Source organism: Colius striatus, chromosome 18 (assembly GCF_028858725.1).
Source record: "Colius striatus isolate bColStr4 chromosome 18, bColStr4.1.hap1, whole genome shotgun sequence".
NCBI classification, from domain to species: Eukaryota; Metazoa; Chordata; class Aves; order Coliiformes; family Coliidae; genus Colius; species Colius striatus.
The window spans coordinates 7,955,471-7,973,474 of record NC_084776.1 but is presented as its reverse complement, the minus strand read 5'-3'; the positions used below and the strand labels follow the sequence as shown (position 1 = coordinate 7,973,474).

General features: G+C 52.4%; 1 protein-coding gene across 3 annotated transcripts in view; it reads right to left on the bottom strand.

Annotated features, from left to right (window-relative positions):
* Nucleotides 1-5,016: 5,016 nt before the first annotated feature.
* Nucleotides 5,017-18,004, bottom strand: part of LOC104553472 (septin-9) — a 133,200-nt gene continuing 120,212 nt past the window's right edge. For all 3 annotated transcript variants that reach the window (XM_062010855.1, XM_062010856.1, XM_062010857.1), the window contains 5 exons: nucleotides 12,806-12,923; nucleotides 10,326-10,421; nucleotides 9,462-9,558; nucleotides 7,981-8,032; nucleotides 5,017-7,168 (listed from right to left, as the gene is read on the bottom strand). In XM_062010855.1, the coding sequence (XP_061866839.1) occupies nucleotides 7,033-7,168; nucleotides 7,981-8,032; nucleotides 9,462-9,558; nucleotides 10,326-10,421; nucleotides 12,806-12,923 (499 nt within the window). In that variant the 3' untranslated portion in view covers nucleotides 5,017-7,032. The remainder of the gene's footprint in view (nucleotides 7,169-7,980; nucleotides 8,033-9,461; nucleotides 9,559-10,325; nucleotides 10,422-12,805; nucleotides 12,924-18,004) is intronic.

Genomic DNA, 18,004 nt, shown 5'->3' with positions numbered 1-18,004 from the left:
GCTAGTGCAGAGTAGGATGGGGTGGGTGTAGACAAGGGGACAGAGGCTCTTTCTGCTCCCTCGTCGTTGTCTTCTGTAAAGCTATTTCAGGACACAGTTCTTAAAAAGCTACAATATTTACTCAAACAAACAAATAAGATCTGCAAACTTTGCTAGCAAATGCTTTCAGCTGTGACATAAAAGAGAGCCACCTTTAAAAGCAGTGTACAGATAAGAAAGATGCTAAGCCCTGGGTGGTGGTGATTCAAGGAGCTCACACACAGTCATACACCTCCCTGTACCCCAGCCCCTCTGTCCCACAGTCTCACTGTGGGTAGTCCCAGCACTAAAGAAACTACAACAAAGAAGCTTTTTTGGCTTATGTGTGGTTTTTCAGAGAAGCCCCAGAGAGGAGGATAAAGGACAAAGGGTATCAGTATTCCTGTGGCCTGATTCCTCCTGAAATCAGCTCTTACTTTAACTCAGAGTGATGTCAAATCAGTGATTCCTGCCTGCTCTCAGCCCTGTGAAAGCTGCCCAAAAGGTTGGTCTGTTGTCCCACAGCCTGGCTGGGCCTGTGGGATCCTGTTGGTGAGGAGCAGGGAGGTTTCTGCAGGGCAGCCTGTGCAAAACTGCATCTTCTCTCCTGGAGCTGCTGCAGGGAAGTGAGGGGAGTCCTGAGCCCCGACTTCTTACCAAGGGCTGCTGGGGCTGGTGTGCTGAGGCTGACTCACAGGGACACAGGAGTCCATCAGCCTCAGATAGCCTCATCAATATCTGTGAGCCTCATCTCCTTGTAGGAGCACTGCCAGCTCGTGTGCCCTCAGAGGAGCAGCTGTGCCCACAGCAGAGCCCCAGAGACGCAGCAGCCCTGAGAGGCACAGAGGGCAAAGCCACACACACACAGCAACTGCCTTTCTTCTGTTTTTCAGCCAAGTATTTCCCTCTTTTTACCTTCTTGATAAAGAATGCCTTTGTGCCATTCTCCTTTTGCCCACTATCAGTTGCTGTCCTGGTTTCAGCTGAGATTGAGTTAAATTTCACCCTAGCAGCTGCCACAGGGCTGTATTTTGGGTTTACACTGCAGAGAATGCTGATGACAAGGAGTGTTTTGGTTATTGCTGAGCAGTGCTGCACAGCATCGAGGCCATTTCTGCTTCTCACCCTGTCATGCCAGTGAGTGGACTGGGGAGGGATGGGGAGTGGAGGGGAGGACAATGTATGCACAAGAAGCTGAGAGGAAGCATGGCCAGGAGAGCTGATCCCAACTAGCAACAGGGCTACTCCATTCCACAGGCCATCATACCCAGTATAGAAACTGGGGAGGTTGGCCAGAGGGGCAGATTGCTGCTTGGGCATCAGTCAGCACTGGGCAGCACTTGCTTTTTTTCCTCTCTCCTGGGTTTTGTTTCTCTTAATTACCATTGTTACATTTTATTCTCTTTACTGATTTTGTATGTTATTTTAGTTGTCACACTTGTTCTTATCTTAACCCACAAGTCTTGACTTTCTTTTCCCATTCCCCTTCCCCTCTCATGGGAGCTGTGGGGAGGGGGAGTGGCTGCACGGGGCTGTGTTTCCCCCTGGGCTGGAACCACAACACTTGCTTAAACCTCCATTATGTTATGCACACACCTTCCTCCTTACAATACATTTTGCTGCTGCCAATCCCAAGAGTCTCTGTCTTGGCATCCAGGTGTGTTAGTGCAGGCTTGGTTGGAATATCTGAGTCCTCGTGTCGTGCTGCTGTTTGTAAGGGCTCTGTCAGGATGCCAAGGCCCATCAGGCCCAGCCCCCAGGCAGGGCTGTGCCCACAGTGCTGCCCTGGCAGAGTTATTCATGATGGGAATAGTTCAAGGGAGGGAAATTTGCAGAAAAGATGGTTTCGGTAGTAATAAGAAGAGGGACTTTGGTACATTACTTCATGCTATGAGGTATGTCTTTAAGCTTCAGTAAACTTCTGGAGTCCCTGGGAAGCTGGTAATATGCCTTTGAAGGAAGCATGACTTATGAAATTGCAGTTTTTAGCTTAGCTGGGTAATGTTAATGAGAAAATACCGTGGGCTGTGGGTGGAAGTCTCCTGAATCCCATAAGTTAGGAATAAATTATTCTGTTTTCCTAAATGAAGCAGAGCAATATTGCTCCTAAATCAGCCTGATGGGGAGAATTCTTTATTAATTTGTACAGGACTAGACTCCAGCTCAGCCAAATAAATGTCAACTAAACTGTAGCAGAGTTACAAACTTTGCTGTGGGCATGGAAAAACGTGGATTTGAGGAGCAGGTGGGCAGAGGCCAGCACCCTGTGTGCTGGATGGAGATGGAGGGACAAATCCTCCTCAGTGCTGCAGCCATGTCAAAAAGGATCAAAAAAAAAGGAAACCCCAGGCTTTCAGCTGCAGCACAGCAGCTTCCCAGTAATTAAAGCTGGAGATCAGCAGCCTTGCTGCAGCCTGGCTCACACATCAAAAGGAGATGTTTCCCGTGAGGACGGGTCCCACGTCACCCAGTTCAGGTTTTGATGTGCCACGGGCTGGTGTGTAAGGGATGATCCACAAAAGTCTCCTAACAGCAGCTCATGTTGAATAGGTGATGATGCATTCCCCAGCCTGTAGTGACTCAGGGGTGCTTCACTTTTTGGGTAGCACACGCTTATCTAAAGGGACTGTCCCTGAAGCAGGATGCGGCCCTTTGGGGCAGAGCAAGGTGCAAGCTCTGAGGGCTCAGGCTCAGGGGGTATCACACAGCAGCAGCTTCCTCTCCTGCCAGCACACGGCCTCCTACCCAGAGAGGATTTATTCCTCCCTGAACAGGTCTCCAATGATGTTATTAATCAGGGAGATGGACGAGTACAACACAGTTTATTGTGTGCTGGGGATGAGTGATAAGTCTGGGCACCGATGCCTGGGATAGCAATCAGGAGAGGGTGAGTGGAAGGAAGAGGAGGGAAGAGCAGCATTGTGGGTAAATAGATGTGCTGCTTCTGCTGGTGATTACCCTCCAAGTAATTAGTTTTTAAATCAGGCAGACGTTTCAGGAACCACTCAATATGAGCTGCTTTAATTATTTATACTCCCTTTTATTCTTATTATTTATAGTCATCCTCTTTGGATGATGATGCTCCCTGGGTCAGGCTGCTCAGGTGGAACTGGGTCCCACCTCCAGCCTGGCCTGGCTGAGCAGCCACTGCCTCCACTGGTGCCCAGGACGTGCCCAGCGGCGCTGTGGCTTCTCCTCTCCCTGCTGCAGCCGGCGAAGGGCAGCGAGCGCCCGTTGCTGCACACAGCCCTGCTCCTGCTGGTAATTAAACTCTCACTCATCTTCATTTCCCTCATTTGTTAAAGTGAGGCCACTCAATATGCCATTAGTGCAAGGCCCTTTCTGGCAGCTACAGCATCGTTAGACAAATTTCCCTTCGAGACAGCTCGAGAGCGTGTGGGGAGGGGAAGCAGCCCCTTGGCAACCTCCTCCTCTGCCCCAGCCCTCCTGCCTGCCACCCTCCCAGGTCACTCCTGCCCTATGGCCATGGCTTTTGGGGCTAGGGGTGGATTTTACAATGGCAAACCCTTCCCCCAACTGGGATCGTTCCCATAGCACCACACAACCCCCTGTTCCATCAGAGCATGTGGCAGTGCTGCTCTTCCTTCGCTCACCCCCCTCTGCAGAGCTTCCCAACATCTGGAAGCCATTCCTCTCACCATTCCCATGAACAGACCTGCAACCCTCAGAGCTGCTCCTCTGGGCTGAACAAAAGCTGCCCTTACTGCTGAGCTTGGGAATTTTGCCTTCCCCTCACCTCAATCACAAACTGTTTCTCAATCTGTCACTATGAGAGCATTTGCCTGGAGAGTCCCAGAGCATCCCCTGCCCCATCTCCCTCCATAGGCATGGTCAGATGTCCATCAGCACTGAGAAAACCCAGACATCAGCACAAGAAGAACCACTGTACAGGGAAAAGCTTCTGTAGAGTTGTCCAGAAGCAAACCCATGTTTAATTACTACAACTACATGTTGATTCCCTCCCTCCAAGACCTTTTTCTCTGTGCCTTGCTCCAGTTACAACAGCAACAACACCTTGGTCTTGCTGCTTCTCTCCAATACTGATTTGGTAGAGAAGAGCTGCTGGGGGTGAGTAGTGTCTGAGCTAAAGCACCCATGAAACTGTGGTATAGCACATAAAAAGAAGAGGTGTTGCTAGGGAGGGGTTCAGCACTGGGCCAAAGAGAAGCCCATCAACAAACTTCACTGCACACCTCCCTGGATGCTGTAGGAGCCAATTCACCGCTCTGAAACCCAGGTGCCAGCAGAAAAGCAGAAGAAATATGTACATAAGCCTGTCCTATACCCTACACACCCATAGGAACCCAATCAACCTGACTTCTGCTCCCATTGTGTTAGTTCCAGAACCACAGAATCCCGGGGGGGCTGAGGTTGGAAAGGACTTTTGGATGTCATCTGGTGCAACCCCTTCACAAGCAGAGTCACCAGGAGCTGGTTGACCATGACCATGTCCAGGGGGCTTTTGAGCTCAACTGACTTGAGGGGAAAAAAAATGCAATAGAGATGGAAGAAGCAGATTAAACCACAGGCCTGGCCAGTGTTTTGTCTGTGATACCAAGGAGAAATGTAGTGTTCAGGAAGGTGAGTCCTCAGGGTGAAGCCAACTTCCAAGGGCATTCCTAGGGCAATCCTGCAGTCACCAAAGGTTTTGAGGACCATCTGCCTGCAAAGCCAAAGCTCCATTTGTGTGACATGCAAGCACAGCTTCACCACAGCAGATGGAAGGGACCCACCTGCCTTCCTCAGGGTTTGCAAGGACACGCTCAGCACCAGCACTTTGCAGAGTACCTGGGGCAGATATCTGAGGTGGGAAGAGTCAAGGCTGGGTAGGAATAAAGAAAATCTTCACCCCAGAGCCCAGCAGTTCAGGAGCAAGACTCTCCTGTCACCCCCAGCTCTCAGGATCCACATCACAACAACCCCACCATGGCTGGGAACAGCCCCTTTCCAAACAAACCTCCTTCTATTTGCATTCAAAACATTTATTTCGGGAAATACATATTAAACACTATTATTTATACAAAAATGGACTAAATTTGTCATAATGCTTATAACCCCCCCCAAAAGGCCATTTTAATAGATCTGGATGAAAGTGGTTTGGGTTTTTTTTTCAACTGTATTCTTTTCTTGTTTCAAAAAGACAACCCCACAATAAATCAGGTTCCGAAGGAGAAGGCGGCGTGTCGTGCTTGGCCCAGCTGGAGAGATGGACTCAGAGGGAAAAGAAGAGTTGAAGATGGTGTTTGCAGAGCTGCCTGGCACAGGAGGAGTTTCCTCCCCTTTCCTAGGCCTTTTGTAACGCTTGAAATCTGGGTTTTTTTCAGTTAATAGTTGTTTGAGGGTTTGCTTTTGCTAAAATATAGCAAGTCAGCAAGTAGAGAGCTGTTCTTCCCCAACAGCTCCATCGTGCTGTTGTGGGGGGAAACATAAGGGAGAGAGGGGATTCTCCTTGTGATGCCCTTCTGCACACACCCCTTTGGCTGTTGGTTGTGGGGGGGTGTATTAGGGGAGGCTCTGCAAACCCTCCACTGAACACCACCAGCTGGGCATCCCCACTGAGGTTAAAGCAACCTCTTCCTTCCTCCTGGTCAGCCGCGCTGAAGGTTGTTTTAACCCCATGGAGACATTGGGTGGGCTCTGCAGGCACTTTCCAGTGCCAGAGGATGGGACACACTGCCATTAAAATATGCCCCTTCCTCCAAAAGAGGGTGATTGGCAGAAAGTTTTATCCCTCAGAGGACACAGAGACTGATGGAGCAAGAGGTCAGGAAGGCAGGCAGAGGCAGGGCGGGGGCAGGACTGCAGAGCTCTGCTCCAGGACCTCCCATGGCACAGCGTTATTTAACTGACCCTTTGCAGGGTCTTATTTCCTGCAAACTTACTAAAGAGGAGCAAGAGAGGAAGCAGAGAGGGAGGCACAGGGTGCAGTACCCCCAAATGCTAGCCCAGCCCTCGCCACAGCTGCAGGGCTCGGTCTGCACACACACAGGCCCCTTGCACAGGGACCAGCACAACAGGAGGGTGTTACACACACACATGGCACATGGGGCATCCAAAATGATTTAAAAACATAATTAAAAAATACCCAACAGGCTCCTCTGACACAGGGAAAAGCCCCAAAAATCACAAGGGTCAGACAGGACAACCCTCGGCCTCCTACCATTGCTTTGCAGAGACGTTCCACTCTCAGCCCCCTTTGGACAAACGGCCTCTGAGCCTTCAGGGGAAACAAACCCGCCCAGCTGAATGAAAATAAATACACACGTGTTCCCAGAACATCAGCCACATCAGTGGTCCAAGGGAGAGGGAAAAGGAGTCTCTACAAAGTATCACAGGCCTTTTTGCAGGCTGCAAAGACAGACAAGGCAAGCCCTCCCTCCCCTCTCCCACGCTATTGCAAGGTAACAGTCTGAAAAGGCACTTCTCCCAAAGCAGGTCGCTCTGCCTGGCCGGGGGCTGGTGACAGGCGAGGTGACACCTAAACACTCCCAGTTTATTGCATGTAGGCAAGGTAGAGGGGTTGGGCTGGGGGCTAAGCGGTCCTGGAGGGCTGCAGAGGGCTCGGAGGAGGTGGCAGGAAACAAGGATTGGCAGAGCCTTGGCTCTCTCTTCATACCACCGTACCTCGCTTCCAAAGGCTACGTTCACCTGCAGAGAGCCTTGTCTTCAACGGACGGAGAGCAGCCTCTGCAGGGAGGGGCAGGCACGAGTCCTGGGGCCCACACATCTGCTCCTCTGAGCTGGGGGCCGCTGACAGCTTGACCTCCCTTGGGGGGACAGTCCCCAGCCCAGGGATGCGGGACAGGGGGCTGAGCGGCCAACCCCAGTCCGCACGGCAGAGGCAGCCACTGGTTATTTGGTCAGTTAACATGGGCAGGGGGTTGGGTGGGGGTGGGATGGGGGACAGTGGCAGAGGATTGATATAAAAATAAAGGGGGAAGAGGGGAGATAGTGAGCGTGAGCGAGCGAGGTCCTGGCCACGCAGCCAGACGGTTACATTTCGTTAGCCACCAGCTCTTTGTCGGCCACGCCGTTGGGGAGGGAGCTCTGGCCCTCGTTCAGCCTCTTGACCCTGTAGGCTTCAAAGTGGATGTTGCTGGTAATATCCTTGATGTTCTGCATGTGTGTCCTGTGGGAAAGGGAGAGGAGGGGCAATCACACCTCGGCCAGCCCAGCCTCACCACCCCAACCCTTGCACCTCTCGCCCTCTGCTTTCAAACCTTCCCCCAGCCCAAGTGCTCCCTCCCACTTTAGTGCTTAATGATATCCTTAGGGCACAGGAGGGATGCAAAGGCACTTATGGGTAACCAAGACCAGAAGCCTTCACTGGTACCAAGAGCCTGTTGGGAGCTCTGGCTGTGTAACACCCATCTGAGAACACTCCGGTCCTGCGAGTCTGTGGGTTCAGATCAGGTTTTGTAGCCCCTCACAACTATCTGCCAGCAACAGCTCACATGTGTGTGCAGAGTTTATCTTGCAGCCAAAGTTAGGAGCCCAATTCCCCCTCCAGCAAGCCAAGGAGGCTCAGCCTCCTGTGGCCCTGCAGCAGGGATGCAGAGGGCCTGGTGATCTCCTCAAAGGCATCATCCTGGGATGCAGGAGGGTGATGCCTTTGGACTGGGAGTAGGCCCCAGGACTAGTGAGGGATGACTAAGGCCAAAAGGCTTCCCAGGTGTTTGCAGGGAAGTTGGAGGCACACTGCAGACTGCCAGCAATACTGGAGTGTGTCCTGGCCCAACCACAGCTTCCCTCCTCCCTGAACTCAACAGTATAGCTGAGGAAAGCCCCTGAAGCCATGTCCATTGAGTGGGGGTGACCTGGGAGAGGATGGAGGGAGCAGAGCAAAGCAGCAGCTCCTCCAAGCTGGGCTGGGCTCTCCCCTTTTCTTTGGATGCCACCTGGTGACCGAAGGCTACAGGGACAGGGCACAGTGGTACCGACCTGATGAGGAGATCCCGCAGGTAGGCGAACTCACAGTGTGTTGTGTTCTCCACTGGCAGGAAGAGAGAGAAACCCCATCAGTGTGCACCTGTGGCATGAGTGTGGTGAGAAGAACCCTCTGGGGCCTCATCAGGGCCTGGAGGGCTGAGAGGGGGACTTACAGCTCAGAGGCTGTAGGGTGCAGGACTCGAGTCTTCTTTGCTGCTGAAAGGCTGGTGGTACCCAAGTACCTGCCCCAACTCAGTAGGTACTTGGGGAGGTCTTGACCTGAGCACTCTCAGTCCCTTCCCATCATCTCCCACCAAACAAGGGAGGTCCCTGCAGCATGTCCCACCATGACCCCCTCCTTTTTGGACCAACACAAGCCTAAGCAGGCCTCAAACAGGGAAAAGGTTAGGGTGAGCTTTGCAGTGAGCACCAAGCACAGCTCTACAGAAGTGTTCCATGTGTAGCTGTGCCAAGAGCACCCTGTGGCATCAGGGCACACCAGTGGCTGCTGCTGATGGGCTACTGCTGCCTCAACAGGGCTTGGAGCAAGAACTATGTTTGCAAGAGGGAAAGATCAAAGGATGTTGCTCCACCACAGTTAGTCTGATGGCTTACAGTTTACCAGGCACTTGAATTTAGAAGATCAATTTCTTTTTTGACTGTTTGTTTTTGGAATGGCAACACAGGACACTGCAGGGCAAAGTCTGCCCATGGCCTCTGGCTCTGGGGGCCTCCCTGTGCTGAAGGCAGATGCCACACACAAAAGGTTGGTCAATGAAGCCCATCAAACTCAGAGCTTCCAGACACAGGGCACAAGAGGGCAGCAGAGCTTTAAAATACCCTGATTTTCCTGGCATCTCTGTTCACCAATCCCTCAACACAGGACTCCAATTAAAAAAGACTAATAGATGAGAGAAACCTATGAAACAAAGGGGGAGGAAGATGAGAGGACACTGGAGATGTGACAATTGGCTGCCAGAAACCAGAGACAGGGAAATGTGTAGTTGTGCTGGAGCCAGGAGTTTCCACCTGACTGAGCCATGATTTAAAATGGAGGAGAAAAAAAGAAGATGCAGATGGGAAGAAAGCCAAAGAGAGAAGAGGTTCTGTGAGAAGCCCAACCAAATCCATGGCAGAGGGTACAGAGATCAGGAGAAGGCTCTAACCTGGGCTTGAGACACAGGGATATCACTCATGTGCCCTCAAATACAGCCATCAGGCATTTAACTGTGCAATAAGCAGAAACCAGCCCACAGGACACCCAGAAGTGTCCTCTCCAGCACTCAGCACTCCCCTGAGCCACACTTTGCCCAAGCACTTCACCCAGGAGCGTTGGCCAAGGTGTTTGCAGTTCTCACACACTGGGGAAGTGATTTTCTCTGGAGGGACAGGGAAGCACTAGGTACACTTTGACTTCTGCTGGGTTTAGACTTCATCACTCTCTGTCAGGGCAGGGAAGTGGGCTCAGAGATAGGGAAACAAGGACAAAGTACCTTCAATGGTGCCCCACTTGGTCTTCCTTCCAAGGATTCTTCTTCCATTAACCTGGTATTCCTGATCACTGCCCACCACTGCAAATGGGATCATTTCCTGAGGAAAGAATAAACCAAGGTTACCTTTTCCTCCTGAAAACAGGTCAGGAAACCAGGCTGGCAAGCAAGTCCTAGATCAGGTTGTTTTCAGGAGAGTGTTTCATGCGATAAGCTGGTCTGTCCCTGATGCTCCACAGAAGCATCTCTTGCACATGTACCCAGCCAAAAACCAGTCTAAAACCAGCCCAAAACCAGTCTAGCCCAGCATCTCATTGGCAAGTGCCAATATAAAGCCAGGCCAAAGGTACCATGCTGCTGCCCTGAAAATTGTCCCCAGCATCTGGCAACCTGGGGCTCAGTCAGTTCCTGACCTGAGGTGGTGTCTTTGGACTTTAAGAGTCCCTAGAAGACTTTTTTCTTTCTTGATTTTGTCCAATCCACTTTATTGAGCTAAAAAAGTCACCTGCTTCCTGCAGCATAGAACTGACAGCCACAAAAGCAGAGCAGCCTACAGGCAAATCTGCTCCCAGGGCTGAGGCCGAGGCAGCCAGGGACAGGCAGACATCAGTAGTGCCTGGGGCAGGGCAAGGGGCCACAGGACCTGCTGAGGGGTCCTTTGAGGAACAGAGCTGGGGGAAGGGGCAGTGATATGGTGCCTTCCTCACCCTCTTTCTGTCCCTGAGCTCTGTCAGGATCCTTGACCCTGGGCACTCTGTGGACAGGGGCACAGGAGCTTTGAGAAGACAACACGAGGCCCTTAGCAAGAGCGTGGCCAGGCCATCGCCCGCCCACGGGGCCCATCCGCCCCCAGCCCCACGCACTGACCCTGAACTTCTCATTCACCAGCCGATCCTCAGAGTCTTCATCAAACTCCTTCTGAGGATACACATCGATCCCGTTGGCGAGCAGGTCAGCCATTATCTGAGGGGAGAGCAGAGGGACACGTGAAGGAACAGGGGCAGAGCTGTGCTCCCACCACGGCGCCTGCTCCCCCTGACCCCAGACCCTCCCATGAGCAATGCCCACAGGTCCCTGCAATGCCCAGCAGCATCATCTTCCCTCTTCATCCTACACACTGCCCACCTTGGGAAGAAACATCTGCACTTAACCGCTACACATCCACCAAGCACTTGCTCTGGAATCTCTGCACAAACCTTATGCCAACACACGTCTGAGAGTGAGATGAGTTATGTGAGTTGAGCATTGCTTTGGGATTGAAAAAGGCATTAAGGCAGCACAAGCTGCACCAAGCCATGGGGAAGGCAGCTGCCAGGCATGTAACAAAGCTAAGTTGCTTTCTGGTGTCTGCTCATGCTCCTTTAAAAAGGAGTCACAGCAGTGCCTGACCTGAGGGGATAGAGACACAGCCCATGTGGAAGAGTGGCCTCTAGGGATGTTGCCTCTGTGTAAGGGGAAAGAGATGCTAAAATCTGATTCCTGGGTGGAGGCTCAGCTCATGGGGAGCACAGAGGATCAGTCTTCTCCAACAAAGCTGCACACCCAAACCCAGCCTGTGTACCTGCTCCCATTGCTTCCTATAGCAACAACTCTGTGTCAGCCCTGCCTTGCAGGCTGGTAAAAGCAGCAGATCCACTGCAGAGAAATCCCCCAGCTGGCCTTCCCACACCCCCAGCAAAACCCACAGAGTATTTTTAGGGGAACAACCCAACAAAGCCAACCCCACAAGACATCAAAACCTATTCCACTAGCTCAGCACAGCACTGGCATCAACCTAGGCAGCCTGAGGCCAGGCTGGTGCCTCACCAGCACCTGCATACTCCAAACTCAAAAACCTATCAACTTTCTGAACCAGTTACACCTCCAGCTGCCACAGAGGCTCTGCTTTTTGGAGGCACAAGGGAAAAGGTCTCATCCTGTGCCCATCTGGACTGATCACCCACTCATTTGTACCAGCAGACCTGGGGCCATGAGTGTAAGGGGGGTGAGCCCCTTGCAGAAGGGGCACTGCAAACACGCCAACGTGGCTGCATCTTCTCCCTCCCATCTGGAAGGATTTTGGGAGTCTGGTTACAATCAGGAATGTAATTAGAGAACAGGGGAGCTCATCCTGCACTGAGCCAACGCAGAGCAGTGAGCGAGGCTGTCTGCCCAGAGGCTTTCATTACACAAGCACAGCATCAACAGCATCAACAGCTGGGAGTGCCCAGGTGACATTTTAGGTCCCAGACTGTGCAGTCCCAGAGGCAGCCAGCCACTTGCAGATACCTGGATATGTGCACTCATAACCCCTGAATAGAACCAGCAGTCTGCAAAAGCCACTGCAGAGAGCAGATGTGGCACTGTGGACTCCCACCCCCATCCTCCCACACCAGCTCCTCACAGATCTCCGTGCAAACCAGCTGACACACTGATGAAGCTCAGCCTGCATTACCTCAGCTCCACTTCCAGCATCTTCTGGCTCACTGCAAAGGGAACTGCTCACAGAGTTTGGATTCAGCCTCCAAAACCCTGCCTGATCCTGCTCATCAAGAACTGGGAAGATACTGGTGTGAGAGGAGTTTGTTCAACCTCTTCTGCACAGAGGCACTGAACAACCCCTGGCAATGTGCAGTTGTTTTCCACAACCAGTGGAGGTGGCCTCTAAAATTGCCTGTTTGGCAGGACCCCCTTTCCCTTCACCTTACTTCTCTGTCGCTCAGACTCACACACCAACAAGCCTGGTGGCTTCCTTCCTTCTGCAAGGAATGCCAAAGCCAGCCCACCTGCAGCTACATTCATCAGCTACACTCACACCTTACTGCACCCCAAAGCAGGGCATCTCAGCAGCACCAGGCATGTGGGCATGGAGGAAAGCCCATGCCTTGCTTTGCTCTCAGACAGCCCCTTCTCAACCCCTCACCAAGGGAATTTCATACTGTGCTTCCCCCATGAATCTCACCCAGCACACCCACATTTTTTCCCCAGCTCCTGCACCAGCACACGGCGCTGCACAGGATGGGCTGTCCAGCCTCTATATGCAACACCATCTACCTCACAAAATAACAGAAACCAGCCTGAAAACAACAACAAAGGAGGCAGCAGAAAACAGGTCCAGAAACTTAAGAGCTTGAAACTCATCCTGCTCTGACAAAGCTCCAAGAGAAACACGAGGCTCTGCGTGAAGCGCGGGCCCTTTCCTCCGGCCACGTGGGATCGCTCGCGCCGAGCGGCGGCTGGAGGAATGCGCTGGGCCCCGGCCAGGAGCTCCCCTTCCAGCCCAGGATGGGGGAAGGCAGGGGAGCAGGGAGGGAGAAAGGATAGAGGACAGGAGATTGGAGTCTGGATAAGAGCTGCCAGCCCCTCACCCGTTGTTTGAAGTAGTCCCTCTCCTCCAGCGTTAACGTGTCGGCTTTTGCAATCACGGGGACGATGTTGACAACTTTGCTCAGGCGTTTCATGAACTCGATGTCCAGCGGTCGCAGCCTGCAAAGGACAGCAGAAAAAAAGGGGATCTGTGCACAGCTCATGAGGTGGGGGGCTGCTGCAGCCCTGGGCAGAGAGGGGATGTTCAAAGACCACACACACTGGGGGAATCGCGTCCTTTCAGGTAGGACAAATACAGACGTTTTCTCAAAAGCAAGACAGCACGTGTCTGTCTCAGAGAAACACTTAAAACATTTCCCTTTCAAAGTGCTCTGCTATCACCTGCAAACCCTCACAAAGCCCTGCAAAGTGAAAGAGGGCTTTTATCTCTGCACAGCTGCTGGGCCACAGAGGACTAAAGGAACTTGCCCAAAGCTACCCGTGTCCTTGTCAAAGGCAGGATGAGAGCAGAGGCAATGCTGCTCCAGGGCCAGCCTGCCCGCCATCCACCAATCCAGCTGGGGAGAGACCACGGAGTGAAACTTCCTCCAGCCTTATCCAAGCTGTCACCCACCATTCAGGGGCAGCATGATGTGGAAATGGCACAGGTGACTATTCCTGTGCTGTGCAGCAGCCTGCTGGCACGTGGGAGCCAGGATTGCAGCTCACATCCATCAGCTGGGGCTGAAAAAGGCTCTGCTAACTCTCCAGAGGCTCACAGGGCACAGAAGAGATACTGCTTGTTCCAGAGGTCAGAAAATCTCTACAACAAAAGTCTCAGCAGAGGAAATCTACAGAGATTGCATAACCTCAATGATCAGTCCCTGAGGAAATCCCTCCCTGCTAACCACTCGAGCTCTCCAGGCCCACACTGCTCCATGTCAGGCTGATGGCGTTGAGGGCACCTGGTCACCACTCTCCTTGCTCCTCAGTCCTCCCTGAAGGGGTTTCAACTGCTGGGGCTTCCCAAGCCAGCCAGAGGAAAGTCCTCCTTGGGATGCCTCCAGTGGCTGCAGGTTCCCCTCAGTGGCTCTGGAGGTGATGGGGACACAGGCACATACAGGACAGTTGAGCAGATGTTGTCTTGAAAAAGGAAAGCGGAAGGTCCCAGGAGAGCCCAGGGTACAGAAGCACCTTTGGGTGCTCCTGCATTAAGGAGCCTGTTTGAAAGGATGGAACACAGGGAAGGGCCAGAGCCTCAGAAACAAAGGGATACCCCTGTCACTTCTACATCCCCATGAGCTCTGGCAGAGGCATGTGCCAGCAGGACATGAGCCCACTTGTCTCTGGTGAAAGTGGGGCAGAGAGAGGTGAAGTCACCTTTTGGAGGAGCTGTAGGCTTCAGTGGCAGAGCTGGGGCCAAGAATGAGACCTCCCTAAGGGGAGATCAGTCCTGTGCCTCAAATCAGAAGCTCATGGCACCAGGGAAGAAATCAGGATCAATGGGATGGTGACTTCAAATGCCCAGGTGCAAGGAGGTACCCAGCAGGAGCCTTTGTGTGGTGGGGCACGGAGCAGAGCAGAGCCTGGGCAGAACGTGGCTGAGAGCACCTACTACCAACACACTCGGTCCAAACTCCTCATGGACTTCTCCAGCCCTACAAAGGGCTCAGAGGCCCCCCGCCCCGACTCAGCATGACTCCTGCAAGCCCAGCAAGCATCACAGGAGTTGAAAGGGAACAGAAGGGGCATTTCCTGCTCCTTTGCAGTCACCAGGCAGTATCCTATCCCCATCCTGAGGTCAGCCCTGCCCGCTCCAGTGCCAAGGGAGGGATGTCCAGCCCCAGAAACACCCACTCAGCTCTGGCTGACCCAAAACCAGCAGCTCGAGGCTGCCCTGGTGACCCAGACAAGCCCTTCCCTAGTCAATCCCACTCCTCTCCCAGGGATCAGCCTAGACCATATCCCCACAAGCTAAAGTCACACGTAGCCCAGAGCACATTGTTAGTGTGTGGGCAAACCAGTTCCCAACACAAACTCAGGAGTCACAGATCATCCTGGGCCCCAGGAAAGAAGCTTTGGCTATTGAAAAAGAAAAAAAGAAAGAAAAGAAAAAACACAAGGAACCCCCCATGGATACATCTAAGCAGGCTTGCTGCTGGCTAACATTGCTTGGAGCTCTGCATAATGGATTTCCCAGACCTCCAAGGAACTAATGCAGTTATGCTCCTTCCCAGCAGATTTCTTTCCTCTCCTCTCTCTTTGCTGTTTTTCAAACAATTTTTTCCCTCTTAAAGCTTCTTCCCTACTGAGATTCTGTTCCTGCCCTTTTCATCAGCTTTTCTTTCAGAGTGAAGACCAGGATGCATATGCAGCTGATGCAGATGAATTCGCAATCACTCAGACATTTGTGTTTCAGCTCGACTGATGTGCAAAATCCCAGTTACTGAGCCCTCACCCCTAGCTGCAGGATGACAGCAGCAAGCCTGGAGCAGGAGGCAGTCAGAGCCCTCCCATGCCCTTGCCCATGTCCACCAGCACCCACACAGGCACAGTGACCATGTCCCACACCAGCCTGTACCCAAAGCACCTTAGACATGACTTTCTGCTCTGATGGGCTTCTGCAAGTGCCTCATCCATGGAGGTCACCTCCCATGGGCACCTCCCTGTACCATCCTGCAGAAGAAGGGAACCAGGGGATTTCCCCTAAAAACTGTATATTTTTGAGGGTATTTTTCAGGTTTCTACGTATTCTACCAATTCCTGCTGAGTATCCCTCAAAAAGGCAAAAGTGATTATTTTCACCGAGAACACACCCTGTTGCTTGATGTCATGTTCATCTGAAGACACCAAAGGAAAATAAATGGCTTAAGATGATGATGAGTGCAAAGAGCTTTACTTCCACTACCAGCCCTGCACAGACCCAGGCAGATACAGACAAGGTCATGATGGGGCAAGCCCAGACCTAACTCCCCTCCAACTCCTGCTGTGAGGCACAGCACAGGACAGCTGGGACCAGTTTCAGGGTTCAGCCACCACCATCCTGTGACAAGCCACAGGTACAGCAGCGCTGGCCTCTGCCAGGGCTCTGAGCTTGGCTCACCTGCACCAAACATTGATGCCAACTCCTGGTGAGGATTGGCAGTGAGAAAATACACCAAAGAGCAATAGAAAGCGAGTTATTTCATTTCAGGTGCACACAATCTGCTCCAAGCAAATCCCAAAAGAGATGGTAGGCCTCAAGAAGGAAAAGCATCTGTTTTTGTGCCATTCCCCAAATGGTCTCTGATATAATTAACTCACAGCTAGACACATACACACTTTGGGCTTTGCTGAGGTAGGATGGAGAAACCGTAAGGGGAGGGGATGGACTGGAGCAGGAGCTGCAGGAAGGGCTCCAGGATGCCCTGGACAGTGCTAGTTGGTCCCTCATCCCCTCTTGCTATGTGAATGGAGAAAGCAGAGCAGCTGAGCACACGTTACCATGGCTTGGGCACATGTTATTTCTGCATTGCCCACAGCCATCACACACAGACAGGATCTAAGCAGAGGCTCATTCCTGTTGGTTCCCTCTAAATACCATTACAGGAATCAAAATTCACATTATTTCCTTTTGGTTGTGCCCCAGATGAAAGCAGCAGCAAGAATTTGAGTCATGCACTAAGCATGCACCTGGGAGCAGCCAGCAGCACCCAGCCTCAGCACCCATCACCCGCTTGAGGAGGGCACAGTGGCAGTAGATGCCAGTCCATCAGCCAGCAGCTCTGACATAGGCAGAAAAGGGGCTGCTGGGGCTGAGGTGCTTCAGAGTCCCATTTCAGAGCCAGGTAGAGCTTCACAGGGGTCAGCACTGAGATTGGGTGGCAAAGAGCTGGGCCTGCATGGCTGCTGCCAAAAGGCCCTGCCAGCACGTCACAGCCTTTGCAAACATGGTTTTATGGGAGTGTTACAAGAAGGACAGGGTGTGTGTGAACTAGATGGGTTGCAAAGCCTGCTTCAAAGTCCCTGCAATGGGACACAGCAGCAGAAACCTCTCTGCAGATTAACCCTTGAGCTGCCCAGATGGGAGGGCCAAACTGAAAAGGAGTAAAGCAATCCTCCACTCCAATGCCTGAATCTGTGCACTTGGTTCACCTTGCTTTCCCTCCTATCTCTCACTTCTATTTAAGACAAAAAGCAAGCTCTCACCCAATGACCTGGTAGGCTTAGTCCTGGCTGCCTGCAGCATCCACGTGCTAAGGAAAAGATGCTGAATCCATGCCCATCCATGTGAGCAGAGAGGAACTGACAGACATTAATCACCACTGCTTTGGCTGCATCACATGGCCTCCCAAACCCTTACCCTCCAAAATGAGAGTGATCCTCTGCTACCAGAGCTGCTGCAGCAGCTTCACAGAGCTGGAGGGGTGGTCACACCATCAGGCAGCACTGGGGAAAAGCCCATCCCTACTGATAAGAAACGTAAGTTGGGCTTTACAAGGGAACTGAAAGGAAACCCAATACCTGCTTGGGCTCTCAGAGAAGCAAAATTTCTTCTCACAGAATGGTGGGGGTTCGAAAGGACCTCTAGAGTTCATCCAGCCCAATCCCCTGCTAAAGCAGGTTGCCCTTGAGCAGGGGGCACAGGAACATGTCCAGGTAGGTTTGGAAACCTCCCAAGGAGACTCCACACCCTGCCTGAGCAGACTATGCCAGGGCTCCCTCGCCCTTACAGCAAAGAAGTTTTTCCTTGTGTTCCAGCTGATCTTTTTGCATTCCAGCTCGTGCCCTAGTCCTATCACTGGGCATCACAGTAAACAAAGTCACCCCATCCTCCAGATATCTCCTCTTTAGGTATTTATAAGTGTTGATGAGATACCTCTCCTCAGTCTTCTCTTTTCCAGGCTAAACAGCCCCAGGTCTCACAGCCTTTCATCATAAGAGAGATGTTCCAGTGCCCTGATAATCTCTGTAGCCCTGTGCTGGCCTCTCTCCAGCAGTTCCCCGTCTCTCTTTAGCTGGGGAGCCCAGCTCAAGCTCTCCCTCCCAGTGAGGTTTGTCTCCCTCAGCTGATCTCCATCCCGTGGCGGGAGGGCAGGCACAAGCCAGAGGCCCACTCTGACTCCGGGGCAGGCAAGCACAGCCCGAGTCCCAGCTGCGGAGCATGCGCTGGTTATCAGCCCAGGGGGAAGAACCAGCGCAGGGCTCAGCAACAACGGCCTCCAACCGCCAGGCTCGCTCGGATATTGGAAACATATGTTCATTGCAGAGAAAGAAACAAA